Source organism: Pangasianodon hypophthalmus, chromosome 5, assembly GCF_027358585.1.
Source record: "Pangasianodon hypophthalmus isolate fPanHyp1 chromosome 5, fPanHyp1.pri, whole genome shotgun sequence".
NCBI lineage: Eukaryota > Metazoa > Chordata > Actinopteri > Siluriformes > Pangasiidae > Pangasianodon > Pangasianodon hypophthalmus.
Window position 1 is genome coordinate 23,451,003 of NC_069714.1, and position 16,466 is coordinate 23,467,468.

General features: G+C 37.7%; 1 protein-coding gene across 5 annotated transcripts in view; it reads right to left on the reverse strand.

Annotated features, from left to right (window-relative positions):
• The window catches only part of nme9 (NME/NM23 family member 9), a 19,430-nt gene extending 7,781 nt beyond the window's left edge, over positions 1-11,649 (reverse strand). For 2 of the 5 annotated variants that reach the window (XM_053234423.1, XM_053234425.1), the window contains exons 1-13: positions 11,565-11,647; positions 11,395-11,436; positions 11,256-11,313; positions 9,257-9,360; positions 9,002-9,073; positions 8,560-8,676; positions 7,257-7,335; positions 7,088-7,170; positions 6,306-6,398; positions 5,713-5,867; positions 3,636-3,817; positions 2,906-3,050; positions 1,778-1,885 (exon numbers count right to left, since the gene is read on the reverse strand). In XM_053234423.1, coding sequence (XP_053090398.1) covers positions 1,778-1,885; positions 2,906-3,050; positions 3,636-3,817; positions 5,713-5,867; positions 6,306-6,398; positions 7,088-7,170; positions 7,257-7,335; positions 8,560-8,676; positions 9,002-9,073; positions 9,257-9,360; positions 11,256-11,313; positions 11,395-11,436; positions 11,565-11,639 — 1,313 coding nt within the window. In that variant the 5' untranslated portion in view covers positions 11,640-11,647. Of the gene's footprint in view, positions 1-1,777; positions 1,886-2,905; positions 3,051-3,635; positions 3,818-5,712; positions 5,868-6,305; positions 6,399-7,087; positions 7,171-7,256; positions 7,336-8,559; positions 8,677-9,001; positions 9,074-9,256; positions 9,361-11,255; positions 11,314-11,394; positions 11,437-11,564 lie in introns of all 5 variants that reach the window. The other 3 variants (XM_053234426.1, XM_053234424.1, XM_034304317.2) reach the window with 3 other exon arrangements.
• Between the last annotated feature and the right edge of the window lie 4,817 nt (positions 11,650-16,466).

Here is a 16,466-nt window from a genome sequence, read left to right on the forward strand (position 1 = left end):
GTGCTGAAAGATGAAGTTCTTCTTCATCTTCAGCTTTCCAGCAGAAGCCAATATTGACTGGTATTTGGAACTGTTCATAATTTCCTCCTTGACTCAGGCCCCAGTTCCAGCTGAAGAAAATCAGCCCCAAAGCATGATGCTGCCACCACCTTGCTTCACTGTGGGTATGGTGTTCTTCTGGTGATGTGCAGTGTTCTTTTTGCGCCAAACATACCTTTTGTAATTATGGCCAAAAAGTTCAAACTTGGTTTCATCAGACCATAATACATTTTCCCACATACTTTTGGGAGACTTCAAATGTGTTTTTGCAAAATTTAGCCAGGCTTGGATGTTTTTCTTTGTAAGAAAAGGCCCCATAGCCCAGACATATGAAGAATACGGGAGATTGTTGTCACATGTACTACACAGCCAGTACTTGCCAGAAATTCCTGCAGCTCCTTTAATGTTGCTGTAGGCCTCTTGGCAGCCTCCTTTTCATCAATTTTGGAGGGACGTCCAGTTCTTGGTAATGTCACTGTTGCCCACATTTTCTCCACTTGATGACGATGGTCTTCACTGTGTTCCATGGGATATCTAATGCCTTGGAAATTCTTTTGTACCCTTCTCCTGGCAGATAGCTTTTAATAATCAGATCCCTCTGATGCTGTGGAAGCTCTCTGTGGACCATGGCTTTTGCTGTAAGATGCGACTAAGAAAATGTCAGGAAAGCCTACTAGAACAGCTGAACTTTATTTGGCGTTAATCAGAGGCACTTTAAATGATGGCAGGTGTGACTGACTCCTATTTAACATGAGTTTGAATGCGATTGCTTAATTCTGAACACAGCCACATCCCCAGTTATAAGAGGGTGTGCACACTTATGCAACCACATTATTTTGTTTTTTTATTTTTACTCGCCCCCCCTAAAAGATTTCAGTTTGTTTTTCAGACAACCTGAGTTGTACAGGTTATAGGTCACATTAAAGGTGGAAAAAGTTCTGAAATGATTTATCTTGATTTATCTGAGGGGATTATTAATCAGATTTTTAAAACTAGACAACATGCATAAGCTAACTTGAGAGGATATATTTTGGGAAAACTCTTTGGGAACTCAGAAACGTATGTCTATTGACATCACTGTTAACTTTGCAAAGATGCTAGCAACAAGGTTGTAGCAAAGACATGACGAAACTTAGAAGAAGAAAATCTACTTCCTCTGAATTTTGGAACTGAATTGAATTAATTTTGCTTTTAGTGTAGTGATATTTGAACTTCATTTGAATGGTCTTCTGAACATATGTCTTCTGAAGTGAAGTGAAGTCACTTGTGGCCAAGTATGGTGACCCATACTCGGAATTTGTGCTCTGCATTTAACCCATCCAAGTGAACACACACACACACACCGTGAACACACACCCGGAGCAGTGGGCAGCCTTTTTTTTTTTTTCTGCAGCGCCCGGGGAGCAGTTGGGGGTTCGGTGCCTTGCTCGAGGGTCTCACCTCAGTCGTGGTATTGAGGGTGGGAGAGAGCGCTGGTCATTCATTCATTTTCATTTTTATTTTATTTTATTTTATTTTATTTTATTTTATTTTATTTTATTTTATTTTATTTTATTTTATTTTATTTTATTTATTTATTTTTTAAGATTTTAGATGTTAAAAAAACGATCTGACTAACGTATGCAGTTTCTCAAGGAGCTTTATGCTCTATTCCAGATTTTTCCAAACTCCACATTTATCCAGAGAAACTACAATTTCAGTCATTGAATTAAAGCTAATAAACTCAGCTGCTTTGTACCTGTCTGGTTGTTCCTGCTTTGCCTGTGTTGGGTCTTTGGGTCCCAGCAGATTTCTCCAGAGCTCCACAGCCCCCTGTTTGGCCAGGACCAGAGCCAGCACAGGGCCACTATACACAACAACACAGCTAATCACACACTTTGTATTACACATGCATACGGTTTCACAGAAAATTGTTATATTTCATAATACAGCACTGTTCAATTCTCAAATTTTTTTTTGGACAAAAGGTGTTGAGTAATTTCCTATAACATCATAACTTAAAAAGTAGTTCTGGCTGGTTTATATTGATGTGCTTGTTCTAATACATGGATCAGCCATAACATTAAAACCACCTGCCTAATACTGTGTAGGTTCCCCTTGTGCCATCAAAACAGCACTGACCCATTGAAGCATGGACTCCACAAGACCTCTGAAGGTGTGCTGTGGTATCTGGCACCAAGACTTTAGCAGCAGATCCTTTAAGTCCTGTAAGTTGCGAGGTGGATATAAAAAGTCTGTGGCTATGCAGCCCCATACCCAGCAGGCTGCGATGCACTGTGTGTTCTGACACCTTTTGATCATAGCCAGCATTAATTCAGTAATTTGTTCTACAGTAGCTCTTCTGTGGGATTGGATCAGACGGGCTAGCCTTCGCTCCCCACGCACATCAGTGAGCCTTGGGCACCCATGACCCTGTCGCCAGTTCACCAGGTCCTTCCTTGGACTTTCTGGAAAGTTAAGTCTTACAGGCAGTGGGCTTTGCAGTTTCTTTGGAATTTTTTCTCTTATTAACTTGAGGACTGAGTAAAAAAGATATGGAAATGTCTGTTTATAGCTGTTATAACATGAATGAGAGGCTGATAACGTGATATCCGTGTATAACTATTATAACATAACTTGTTTCTGTGACACAACATTAAATGTAACTATAAACAGATTAAATGTATGATCTGTTGTTCTTTAATGAATAAAAAAATTGTCAGTGTGGTAACCAATTCTATTATTACGTATCTGCTTCCTCTGAAGACAATGTTAATGCTGATCCATGTTAAATGTTCTGATATTTGCCTTTAGAGTAGTAGTAGAGCAACAGATCATACTACTGCAAGAGTATGTCTTTGCAAATCCTCCAAAGACACCTGATTACCTGGTCATGTTAGTGAGGAGGGCTTGGAAGTTTTCCTCATCTTGGTGCTGACCATAGAATTGGTGAACCTGTTCCTCTGTTAGTGTCACCTCCTTCTGATTGGCCACTGTAAATCCTGCCTCATGGATCCTTGCTAGGATCTCATCTGCCAACACAAACCCATATTTTTATTACTCAGTTTAATGAAAATATTAAAAATTGCCATCATTCTATGACACTGTGGTTTTCTGATTTTTGATTGCTGATACAGAGCAGGTTGGACTGTATGACTGTGTAAGTTAGAAATCAAAGTGTCTTTACATTAGAGCTGGGTGATATGATGATATAATATTGAAAAATTACACCACAGTATGCTCTTAGAATATCACAGGTGTATACTGTTGTATATTGTTGCTTACAATAATACGCTAGACTCTATAGCTGGCAAGATGTTAACATGTACCAAATATTTAATTTTCCCCTTTGACCTATGTGAAATAATTTATTTCTATTTTCACATGGGACAAAGATGAATTGAATGAAACAAATTTTCACAGGTTTTAATTCTCTTTTCCTAGCAATGTTTTAGCAAAGCTATATAATGTATGATATTTTGCCATATCACCCACCCACCCATATGTACTACTGGTACGCTATACATATTTCCATATATATCTCCCTTTCACTCTCTCTGCATATTTGTGCCTGTAGGTTGTATTTCCATGCAAGCAGACGTGTTTCTGGCACATGCCTCTGTTTTCTCTGGCTGCGTCAGGCCGAATGAGTGCCAGCGTCCTCTCCACAGGCGTCGGTTCCGGTTCTGGAGGTCCGAAGTTGGGGAAGAAGAAGGCCAGCTCCCTACCAGCCTCCTCGCTATCACGACTGCCGTGAAGAGCATTGAAGAGATCCTCAGTTCCATACTGAGCTCGCAGACTGGGGGAGAAAAAGAGAAAGAGAAAGATGATCAGCGACAGGAACAATATGTCAGATCGAGGAAGAAGGAAGAGAGGCATGGAGAGAGGGAGAAAGGAAAGTGAACAAAGAGAGAAAGTCATGGAAAAAGACAGAAATGCAGGGGGTAGCCAGAAAGTTAGAGAAAGAAAATTTAGAGAGGTACAGTTAGACAAAAAAAAACAGACCCACACTGAACAGAGACACAGAGCAAAAGAGAAAGCATGAGAGAAAGAAAGAGAGAGAAAGAGGGAAAGAAAGAAGAAGAACAGATGGTGTGACTGCTGGTTCTCAGCGAGCGCAGAGAGAAGGGGAAGCTGACGATAAGCACAGGATGTGTACTGTTATATCTGTTAACACTCATATCTGTGAAAACAATATGGGAGCGTATCACTAAAAGCACACATCTGCTCTTCCTGATCTCTCTCATATTTTGCTCTGTAAGATATTTGAAGCCCTTTTATATTATTTATATGGCATGTGAATGTATGAGAATGCAGTAATATGGTCCTCACCTCACATTAGGTTTTAAAACTTGTGTAGTCGGCATGCAGTGAGAAGCTGCATAAATCTTTGCCCCCTCTGGCCCTGCTATCCTCAGTTCTTCCTTCATTGTATATAGAAATGTACAGAGCCACTCAGGTGACATGGTACACATTTTAAATAAGATGCCAAGAATGAATATTTCAAGCTCACAAGTTAAGTTTCTCAAAATCTATTTTGTGGCCACTAAATACTTAACTTGTCGTAAGTGTTTTATTTTAAACTGGGTGAGACACTGAGAAATTAATTGACTTGGACTATTGTGGCCACAGGAACCTAAGCATTGAGATGACTGACAATATTTCACATAATGGAATGATGCCTAAAAAAACCCACTAGCATTGTGACATGTATATACCATTAGCCTCTTAATGAAATTCTCAAAGTGAATAGATTTTTTTGCCTGTCCCTGCTAAATAATTAATTGGAGGCCATGTATTACGTAGGACATTCTTATAACATTAAATTGCGGGCTTAAGAAACACAACATGTGGCTACAAGATAATAACTGGTGGCCATGAGACACTTAGTTTGTAGCCTGGAAGTACTAACTTGTCAATATATTAATATTAATATATTAATATTAGAATATATTAATTTGTGCCTACATCTTATTAAAAAAAAACACTAAACAAAACAAAAAGACACCATGTCACCCCAGTGGCTCTGTAGAAACGAGGTGAGGGGATATAACGGAAAACTGTGGCAGCTTTGAAGAGCAGTGCTCTTCATTCACACACATTTTTGCACAGGAAGGACTTTTAGTTATTTTTGCAAATACTCCTGTGTAAGGTAATCAGCATTGTCATTACCTACAGGTACAAACAATACTACTTATTTTGGGTGAACCTCATCTACCTCATCTACTGTCTCTTATTTATATTTCTTAAGTTAGCACCCCACAACACTGGGATTCCTCACTATATAACAATAAACAATTTATAGAGTGCTTTTTATACTAGCTCAAAGTGCTGTATAAGCAAGTAGAGAAAATTAAATGATAAAAAGTAATGTTATAGAATGTACAAAGATAAAATAAAATATGAAAATAGTATACACACAAAGCGAAGCATAAAGAGATGAGAAAATACACAAATACAGAATTATATGTATAAAATAGAATTAAATAAATGAAATAATACTGCCTGACCAAATGTCTCTTTGTACAATCTGCATTATTAAATGTGTAAAAAAATATATATTTTACACTAGAATGGAAGTAGATTAATTTGTGGTATACAAGACTGCTGGTTGAGAAAGACTCATACTGTATAGTATTTAAGGATTAAACTACATAACTTTTTCATAATCTATATGATATGACTAAAGTATACCTCTCTGGATGCTCTCTCTTGGCCTCTTCTATACCTGCTGGTCCCAGGAATGCCTGCCAGGCTGAGATGACATCATCAGTACCCTCAGGATTAGAAATGACCAGAACATGGGAGGGGCCACTGGACATGAAGCGGATCAACTCCTGAAAGTATGGCTGGGAACACACACACACATACACACACACATACACATGGCATGAGGAGTGTACATTACTGATCTACGTCAAAGACAACCTGAGGCTCAGTTCCATGCTGTTTGGTGGTTCTGCAGAGTAAGCAAAAGTAGGAACATGCACATTGTCAGCAGCTCTATTCTTAGGCTTCCACAAAGTATACCTCCAGAAGAACAATAATCGCAGGGAGATAAAGAACGTAGCCATTTTGCGGTACAAAGAATACATTATTTGTCTGGTATAACAAACACAGCTATCCAAATGAGCCTGTATGAGCTCTGTGGGACCTTCAGCAACTGTGAAAAAACATTCTTATGAAATCAAAGTGCTCATCCAGAAAAGCTGAATGTGCGTATGAGAGGGTGATAAGACAGCCAGATAACTGGACCCTTGTGCAGTATGCATGCTAGATTACACTACCTCTGCTGCTTTGTGCCGATAAAACTCCCGAGCCTCTGACTCGCTCAGTGTGCGCTCCTCATGAGCCAGGATCTCAAAGCCTGCATCCTGAATCTGAGTGGAAAAAAAAAATACAGATTATTATTGCTGGAATTGGGATTATTATGCAGATTCACATACTCAGGAGCATGAAAATAGATTATTTTTCTACAACAGCATGTCCTGAAGTGTTTTATTTCTCTTATACCATAACAATTTTTCAAAGTTAACCATTTTCTTTTCATTAAATTATGACATACATTTTTATCCTTTCATAGTTGCATTCAACGATGTGGAATGTCCACAACACAAGTTAGGTCCTGTTATTACTTACGTTAAAGCAGATATAAATGTTAGTTCCCTCACCAGCCTCTCTTTTTACTTTTTAATTTAAAAAAAAAAAACGCAGCTTGTCATTCGTCCTGAAGACTTTTCCTTGTCAGAAAACTTAAACCAACAGCATTACCTCTGACTGTTACGAAGCACTGGTACTGGAGACTCCTTCCAAAAATCATAAATCAAGATCTCCTCACAGCAAACTTCACCATATGAACAATTACATATTTTTTTAAATCCCTGTAGTTACTATAGAAACAATAACAAAGTAGAACAAGCACAATAATATATAAACTTGTGATTTACCTTGCAGCTGGAACTAATGTCAGAGCTGCTGTTATAGAAAATTAATCAACACCTTCCCACCATCAGATTCAGGAATTCAATAGTACTGTGGTATAAAGCACTGTATTATACTGAGCATGTACCTTCATAATAATCTCATCTGTCTTCCCATGTGCAACAACATCTGGCTTAATGATTCCCAATGTGTAAGACCTGTTAGCAGGCACTAAAGGGAGGAAGGACAAAATAAAGATTATTACTTAACACTGGTACATATCTTTAGAGGGGTATTACTTCAGAATGTGTACGTACCAAGAGCATCCTCATAATGTTCATGAGCTTCTGTTTCCTCTTGCACTTCTTCTTCATCAATCAGTCCATCATCCTTCACCTGAGACAATACAAAAAATAAAAAATAAGAAGTCAACAAATATTCAATGTTTTTTTCAACCTAATCTCTATCTACTGCATACTGTATGTGTGATTGTGTTATTACCAAGAATTTGAGACACATTTCCCTGTACTGAGAAAATAACGAAAACCGCATGACTCCAAACTAACCTGAACTGGAAGAGTAAATCAGATGTTGAATTCTGCCAATAAATATTAACAAATTCTAAACTACACTAAATAAAAGTCTTAGGAGACAGACATGTAAGGGTGTTTAATGTAGTTATATCCAAATTTCCATCACTGGAGCAATACTGTACAAACTAATTCGTACTACTTGTGCTTTCCTGAAGGTTTGTGGGATTCATGTACAGATCAGATCCATATAACAAAGCAAACTGGCAAATCTTAATCACAAATTCTTCCCTCTGAAAAAGTAGACCCATCTCTGAAAGAACCAATTATACAGATTTGAGCTACTAAAAGTGTGTTTCACACTAAAAACCCGCCAATATCTTCCATTAAAACGATCGCCTTTATTGTCACAAACCTGTACTGTACCTGTACAGTACATTGACATGCTTTTACTTTACATATCTCAACTTATTAGAAAGCTGGGTTCAGCCATGATATAATGCTTCTGAACCAAAGAGGGTTAAAGGACTTGCTCAGGGGACCAACAGCGGCAGCTTAGCAATGATGAGATTTTGAACTCACAGCTTTCTGATCAATAGCCTAGAATATTAGAAGTCAAAAGGTTTTCTGTGTAGGGATGTGTTAAAATTATTGTCTGTGATAATCATACATATGGAGGATGTAGATAAATAGCAGAACCTTTTACAGTTGTGAGTGCAAACCATGCCCTCAACTAAATGGCAAGAAGAATGATTGTGGAACTGTCAATAGTGGGAAGAACTTTGAGAACCTGAGCTGGAGTTCTGAGCAGCTCTGTGCTAGATATACAGCCCTATCATGCCAAAAGTATCTTAGGAAGGAGCTGTTCAGTATTAGGTAGGAGATGACAAGGTGATGGGTATGGAAACTTTGTCACTAGTGGTGGGAAAGACAAATGGAAAGTTACAGGAAGTTAACTAGGAAGAAGGTGGGGCATCAGGCATGCTCTTTCTCCCAAACCTCAGTTATTTCACAACTCCTTTAAGTGTGTAATATCCTGGAGCTCAGGATACATGTGGGATGAGCATGTTTGAAGTATGGAGGAGCTCACCGCAATTCGCTTAATGTCCTGCTCGAGCACCTTTTTCTCTTTGGCCAGTTCCTCCACTATCATTTTCTGCAGGAGAGGAGCGTTCGCCCCTCGCAACACAGCCACAAGCTCCCCACCCTGCACACACAGCAACGGGAAGAAAAGCAGCGTTCACTGTTCACATGTAGCACAAAAAATATCAGCCTTCTTTATTTAAACGAATGAAGTGTGTGGTGATATTTAAATTATTTATCATCATTTATACTCCTTTTGGCTAAGGGCTGTCAGTGGTTTTTGTGTGTCTAAACTATAAGCAAAGACTAATGCAGGTCTCTCTTCTTACATAGTTTGTAGGAGTAAGTCACAGAGCCTGGACTGTTAAAATATGAAAAACTTTCTAACATTTATCCACAGAACGGATGAGTAGTGAAGGAGGATTGAAAATCTTTCTTCATTGACTTACAGCATAGAACAGGAAGGTGGGCTCACATTTTCCTCTGTACTTCTCTAGTGCTTCAATGCTGTCAGCTTCTGCCTTGGGAGTTAAAAAGGGACATAAATCTAAATTTTGTACACAATAGTGGCCAACTCAGAACTCATAGCAGAAATAGTGAAAGATGTGCTTTTGTGAAAAAAGATTCCCAAAAAAATATGGAGGCATCTGATCCTAGAACAGCACTCTTGTTCTCAGATTCTCAGATCCATGTCTAAAGCTTACTATGGCAAAATGCAGCAGGTCATCTCCCAACTCATTTTTTACTTTTCTGAACAGGCTGACGACGGCACGACACGGTCCACACCACTGCTGGAACACGTCCACCACTGACAGACCGGAGACACACAGAGCATACAACACAATGAACAGAAGGAATTATGCTATCAGGCTGTACAGCATGTCTCATACGGGCTAAGATAAACTTATAATATCCTGAAAATACAATAATCTATACCAGGGGTTCTCAAAGTGGGGTCTGTGATTCTTTTTATTTTTTTTAATTTTATTTATTTTTTTGTTACAGGAGATCACAATCCACCATTATCAGTTATTATATGTATTATTGAGTTCCTATAGTTATTAACCTCTTTGACTGGTCACTTCAATTTACATTTACATTTACAGCATTTGGCAGACGCCCTTATCCAGAGTGACATACAATTCAATTCAATTGACTGGGTTTAATCCAAACATTAATAACTCAAAAATAAGTTGGCCTATAAATAATTGGACCAAATTGGACCAAACATGTTCTGTCAGTGAAATGTCAGACAATAAAATAAGCTAGGGCTCCAGTAAATTGCCAGCATATTATTGTGCACATTTGAATAATGCCTAAAGTTTAATATTTAAATAATTTAATTATGTTAAAAAATAATAAACCTGTGCTAAGGGGGGTCTGAGTTAAAGGGCTCCCTGGTCCAAAAGTTTGAGAACCCCTGATCTATGTAGATGATACAGTCAGGTCCATAATTATTTGGACAATGACACAATTTTCATAATTTTGAAGCAATCAAGATGTTATAGAAGTGTAGACTTTCAGTTTTCATTCAAGCAGTTTAACAAAAATATTGCATCATCCATTTAGGAATTACAGCCATTTTTTTCAGAGTACCTCCATTTTCACAGCCTCAAAAGTAATTGGACAATTGACCAATAAGCAGTTTCATGGCCAGATGTGGCCTGTTTCCTCCTTATTTCATCAACAATGGAGTTGATTCCAAGTCTTTAATTTGCATTTGGTAGTTATTCATGGGAACTCTCAATACGCGGTCCAAAGGGGTGTTGATGAGCTTCTTAAGGCAAAGAAATTGAATGTCCTTAAATGTCTGATAACTTCATCCCAACTGAGCTGCTTTTCACTTACTGAAGACAAAACTGAAGGCAGAAAGTCCCACAAACAAGCAGCAACTGAAGGAGTCTGCAGTAAAGGCCTGGCAAAGCACCGCAAGGGAGGAAACTCAGCATTTGATGATGTCCATGGTTTCCAGACTTCAGGCAGTCATTGACTGCAAAGGATTTCCATCCAAGTATTAAAAATAATCCTAATATTTATGACTGTTAGTTTGTCCAATTACTTTCGAGCCTGTGAAAATGGAGGGACTCCATTCCTAAACGGTTAACGCAATATTTTTGCTAAACCCCTTGAATTAAAGCTGAAAGTCTACACTTCAATCACGTCTTGATTGCTTCATTTCAAATCCAATGTGATGGTGTACAGAGGCAAAATTACGAAAATTGTGTCACTGTTTAAATACTTATGAACGTGACACTAATTCACTGTTCATACAATAAAGGAGCTCAAAGTGATTTTCCAGACAGCTAGAGAGAGAGAGAGAGAGAGAGACTATAGATAGAGTATACAGGCACAGATACGGTATGTATGCAGCTGATAAAAATTTCAAGAATCTTAAAATCTATTTTGAATGACAGAATCAAATGTACAGCATACACACTCCCAGATTCTCAGCCATAAACTCTTTTAGAGCCAACAGCTGTCATTTCAAGTCCTTCTTCAGGAATATTCAGGACATAAACAATCCAGATTAAGCTTTTGACTGGACTTTTGTGCTACTGACTTTTGGGTTTTGTATCCAGTACTTCATGATGAGTTATATCCATGAGCTCTCCTTTAGCCACAGTGCTTTGGAAGACCCATGCTGTGTGGTGAAAGTAATGAAAGTGACTTTGTTCTGCAGAAGGTTTTTCTCTGTCCTCTCACCTGTTAACCCTTTGATGGCCAGCATCTCGCCCCATTGTTCGTCGTTACTGATGGACACCTGAGATTAGAAAATGACTTTCAAGACTGTGAAGATGAGGAAAAACACAAAGACTGATATTATTATTATAAACTATATTACCTGTAAGCTAACTTCCTTCTTTTTTCCAGCCATAAAAATCTCCTTGATGTGACGAGATTAGTGATCAATGATTACAATACAGTATGCACACATTAATAATGTAATGTAAAATAATCTGTTTACATTAATAACATGTAAAAACTCTGTGTTGTTAAAGATTAATATCTGACAAAAGCAGCTGCTTTGTTTACAAAAAACGCTGCTGCATCCGCACGCGCTTGTTTGGCGTCCTGGTTGCCTAGCATTGCAAAAGTGGGTGGGGTCTCCTAAGTGGGCGTGTCGCACTTGAATGATGCCATTGGTCGGTTTTATTCCTATTTGATTTAGCATTTATAATTTTTGACATGTGTCTGAAAATTTGAAATAGTTTCACATAACTGAATGAAATACATCTGAAGGTTGTATATATCTGTTGTTGTTGTTGTTGTTGTTGTTTGCAGTCACATGTTCATGTATTTCCCTTGGATTCACATATTCACTCTCATAATAATAAACTACTTAAATATTAGGCACAAAAGGCAAACATGTACCATCATATTTATTTACTCTAGCCATTAAAGGCATTCTTTACACATCACACATAAACCAGTTACAGTGTTAAAATGTTGATGTAGATTTAAAACTTTTTCAGTCTATCACATCAACACTTTTCTTAGTGTTATTTAAACTGAAGTTAGATTCAATGTGCCACTATTAATGCTTGTTTTTAAGTTGTTATTTATGCTTGTTCTTATTGCACTTTATATTAAACCTTTTAAATTTGTTATTAGTTAATTAGTCTTAACTATAATAACTAAATAATTACATCAACAACAATTTTGATTCTGGTTGACTGTAATCTCGACCTCTATAATGGACTACCCAGCTCTTCTTCATGGGATCCACTCCAGACCCACTTTGACAACCTAGGCTGAATTTAGTTTATGAATATAATCCGACTATTCAAATATTAGGCACCTAAAGCAAACAGGTCGGTGCAATGTTGTTGTCATTGTATCACAAGTGGGTGCTACACACTGCTGATGGTTGAAGTTCCTTTCTAATGTCTGTATCAAAGCATATGGTCCACTGTGTGTGGTTACTCCCTGTCTCTCAGGCTGTGACATGGTGGGACAAATTTAGCAGTGGCTGCAGTGTGTCCCTGTCCTGAAACGATCTGTATTTTCTCAGCATCTGTGAGATGAGGTACATTTGGTGGTTTCATTCTGTGTAGCACTGACAGGGAGCTTTTCTGTCTTGAAATTGTTTACAGGTACAGAGAAAGTGCTGCTGTCACAGCTTACTGTTTTGAAGGAACCACTCAATCACACCCTTTTCTCTTGCTCTCTTGCTATTTTTTATTTTTTTATTTTTTTTTAAATCTGCCCATTTCTGTTGCAGGCCTGTGGTCACTGAATCTTCACGCAGAATCTGTCTGATCACAATCTGTTTCTGGTTTAAACCTCTGATGGTGTCATGAATCCTGATGGACTATCAAGTCAGATTTAGGTCAGTAACGTGTTTTCAGATGAGTACCACATTGGCTTATTTAGTAACCAAACATTTAAATTGTAAAATTTAGTATACCCCAGATTCACACTATGTACAGCAATATAAGCAATTGCATAGGGCACAAACATCCTAGGGCGCCCACTTATGGTGCTTTTTGGTAGTTTTTTGGTACATGGTAATCACACACACACACACACACACACACTGTCCATATTCAACAAATTAGGCATTCTTCTGTTTAACCCTTCCGCCAGTCACCTAACTGTGGGACATGGGGACATGACATGAATTTTTATATATATATATATATATATATATATATATATATATATATATATATATATATATGTAAAGAAAGGTGAGCACAAAGCAGAGCTAAAAATATGCTGAAAGTGACATTCCTTATTATTATATTTTTGAGGCAAGCAGGTTGTTATTTTTTTTTTCATCAAATTGCTAGCAAGTTTCTAATGAAACATTTATTTTGTTTCGTTTTTCATCAGAAATATTCATTATGGATTAAACTGCATATATTGTGCATTTTCCTATATCTCAAAACAGCTCTTCAGTTGTAGCTGCATAACATGCAATAATTTTATATTAATAGTATATACAGTTAGGTCCGGAAGTATTTGAACAAAAGAGTTTTTGTGATTTTGCCTTTATACACCACCACAATGGATTTGAAATAAAACAATCAAGATGTGATCAAAGTGTAGACTTTCAGCTTTATTTTAAGAGGTTCCACAAAAATATGGCATTTACCATTTAGGAATTACAACCATTTTCAACAAAGTACTTCCATTTTCAGGGACTCAAAGGTATATGGACAATTGACTGACAAGAAGTTAATTGACCAGGTGCGGTCCATTCCCTCGTTACTTCAAGACAAATGAAGCAGATAAAAGGTCTGGAGTTGATATCAGGTATTGAGTTGGCATTTGGCAGCTGTTCGACTGGAGCTACCAATATGAAGTCCAAGGAGATCTCAATGCAAGTGAAGGAGGCCATCATTAGACTGAAAAAAACAATATAAATCTATGAGAGAGATAACAAAAACATTAGGTATGGCCAAATCAACAGTTGAGTACATTCTTAAAAAGAAAGAAAGCACTGGTGAGCTCAACAACATCGAAAGGCCTGGAAGACCACGGAAGACAACTAAAGTTGATGATCTCAGAATCCTTTCCTTGGTTAAGAAAAACCCCTACAAAACATCAACAGAAGTCAAGAATACTCTGGAGAAGGTAGGCATATCATTGTCAAAATCCACAATCAAGAGACAATCTTGAATATAAATACAGAGGATTTACAACAAGGTGCAAATCACTGGTAACATTCAAGAACAGGAAAGCCAGATTAGACTTTGCCAGAAAACATCTAAAAAAGCCTCCTGTGTTCTGGAATAAGATTCTTTGGACTGATGAAACCAAGATTAACCTGTACCAGAATGATGGGAAGAGAAAAGTATGGTGAAAGAAAGGAACAGCTCATGATCCAAAGTATACCACATCATGTGTCAAACATGGTGGAGACAGTGTTATGGCATGGGCATGTATGGCTGCCATTGGAACGGGCTCACTGGTGTTTATTGATGATGTGACTGCTGACAGAAGTAGCAAGATGAATTCTGAATTCTGCTCACATTCAGCCAAATGCTAAAAAACTGATAGGACGCCGCTTCACAGTGCAGGTGGATAATGACCCTAAACATACTGCAAAAGCAACTCAAGACTTTTTGAAGGCAAAGAAATGGAATATTCTTCAATGACCAAGTCAGTCACCTGATCTCAACCCAATAGAGCATGCTTTTCACTTACTGAAGACAAGACTGAAGGCAGAAAGACCCACAAACAAGCAGCAACTGAAGGTGGCTGCAGTGAAGGCCTGGCAAAGCAGCTCTAGGGAGGAAACTCAGAAATTGAGTTTTGAGAACATGGGCTCCAGACCTCAGGCAGTCACTGACTGCAAAGGATTTTCATTGAAGTATTAAAATTACTTTTATATTTACAGTTATGTCAATTTGTCCAAATACCTTTGAGCCCCTGAAAATGGAGGTACTTTGTTGAAAATGGTTGTAATTCCTAAATGGTAAATGCCATATTTTTGTGGAACCTCTTAAAATAAAAATCACATCTTGATTGTTTTATTTCAAATCCATTGTGGTGATGTATAAAGGCAAAATCACAAAAACTCTGTCATTGTTCCAGACCTGACTGTGCGTATATATATATATATATATATATATATACACACACACACACACACACATATATATTTTTATATTAATAGCTGTATCCCCACCTTTTTAAATTGATATATCATAATACTTGCTTTCGTGATTCAGAGACCCATTCTCCAATCAGTATTTGGCACAGTATGACGTCACCCATATCCTTGTTCCTACACTACCACCTTCTGGAGAGTATGGCATTTTTTTGTTTGTTCCTTTCTTTCTTCTTTCTTTTTTAAAGTACTTTGGGTAAACAGAAACTGTTTCTCATGTGAACTTAGGAATGGGTCTTTGTCATGGGGAATTAACATTAAGTCAGTGATTACTGTTATTATGCTCATTATATGTGCATATTTATTAGGATGAATGTTCATGTCTGCAGGACAAGGGTGCAACATACAAAACAATCTTTTTCCTTGCACAATAGAGAGAGTCAGGAGAGAAGGGTGGCTGAAATGATGTTCTTTATTCTTGGTTGCAGAGATTGTGTTTTTAAGTGCCCCTGCTGAAAAAATCAGAGTCAGAGGTCCACTTTATGTATGTAAATAAATATGGAAGGTCAGCAAACCATGATTATTTTAGAAGGAGGAACAGCTGATGAGAAAGAACAAAGAAAGAGGAGGTGAGAGGTAAGGAAAGAGGAGTGGCAAAGGAGAAAGATGAAAACAAGGGGAGTTGGACAGAACATGGATGAAAATAGGAAATGAAAGAATGAGAAAGAAAGTACACAGGAAATTACACAGTACTGTTGGAAAGTATTGGAAAAGGAGCATAAGCTTTCACAGCCGTAGGCTAGTGACTGTACTGCCTATTAAGACTTTAGTGCAGTTCCTAGTTCATTTACTGTAACAAAGTCCAGTCCACTCAGTACTACTACCATTATGTAAGGAATAAACATGCTGTTATAAGAAAATAATCAATAACGGGTTGTTGCGAAACAGAGTTACTGTTATCACCTCAATTATTAGACCTAAATTATGTGGAACTGTCCTCCATACAAGTCCCTCTGAATTAAATGAACCCAAGTGCATTAATATAAGCCTGTGATTCGAATTGTCAGAGCCTCTGTAACAGAAAATTAATCAACACCTCCTGATCAGTCAGAATCAAGAATTCAGCAGTGCTGTGGTTTAATAAACATAAATGCATGGAAAAGGTGTAAACAAGAATCTGTCCAGTCACTGGGCCATTGGTAAGTCCATGTATCTGGTCTTCGTAGACCTAATTCGTATTCGGTTAGTGGAGGATTAAGTAACATTCATATATTTCTGAGCTGTATATAATACACATTCATTCTTACAATTACACAAACTCTGCTGTCTTTTCAACCGTCCTGAGTGGGTTTTGA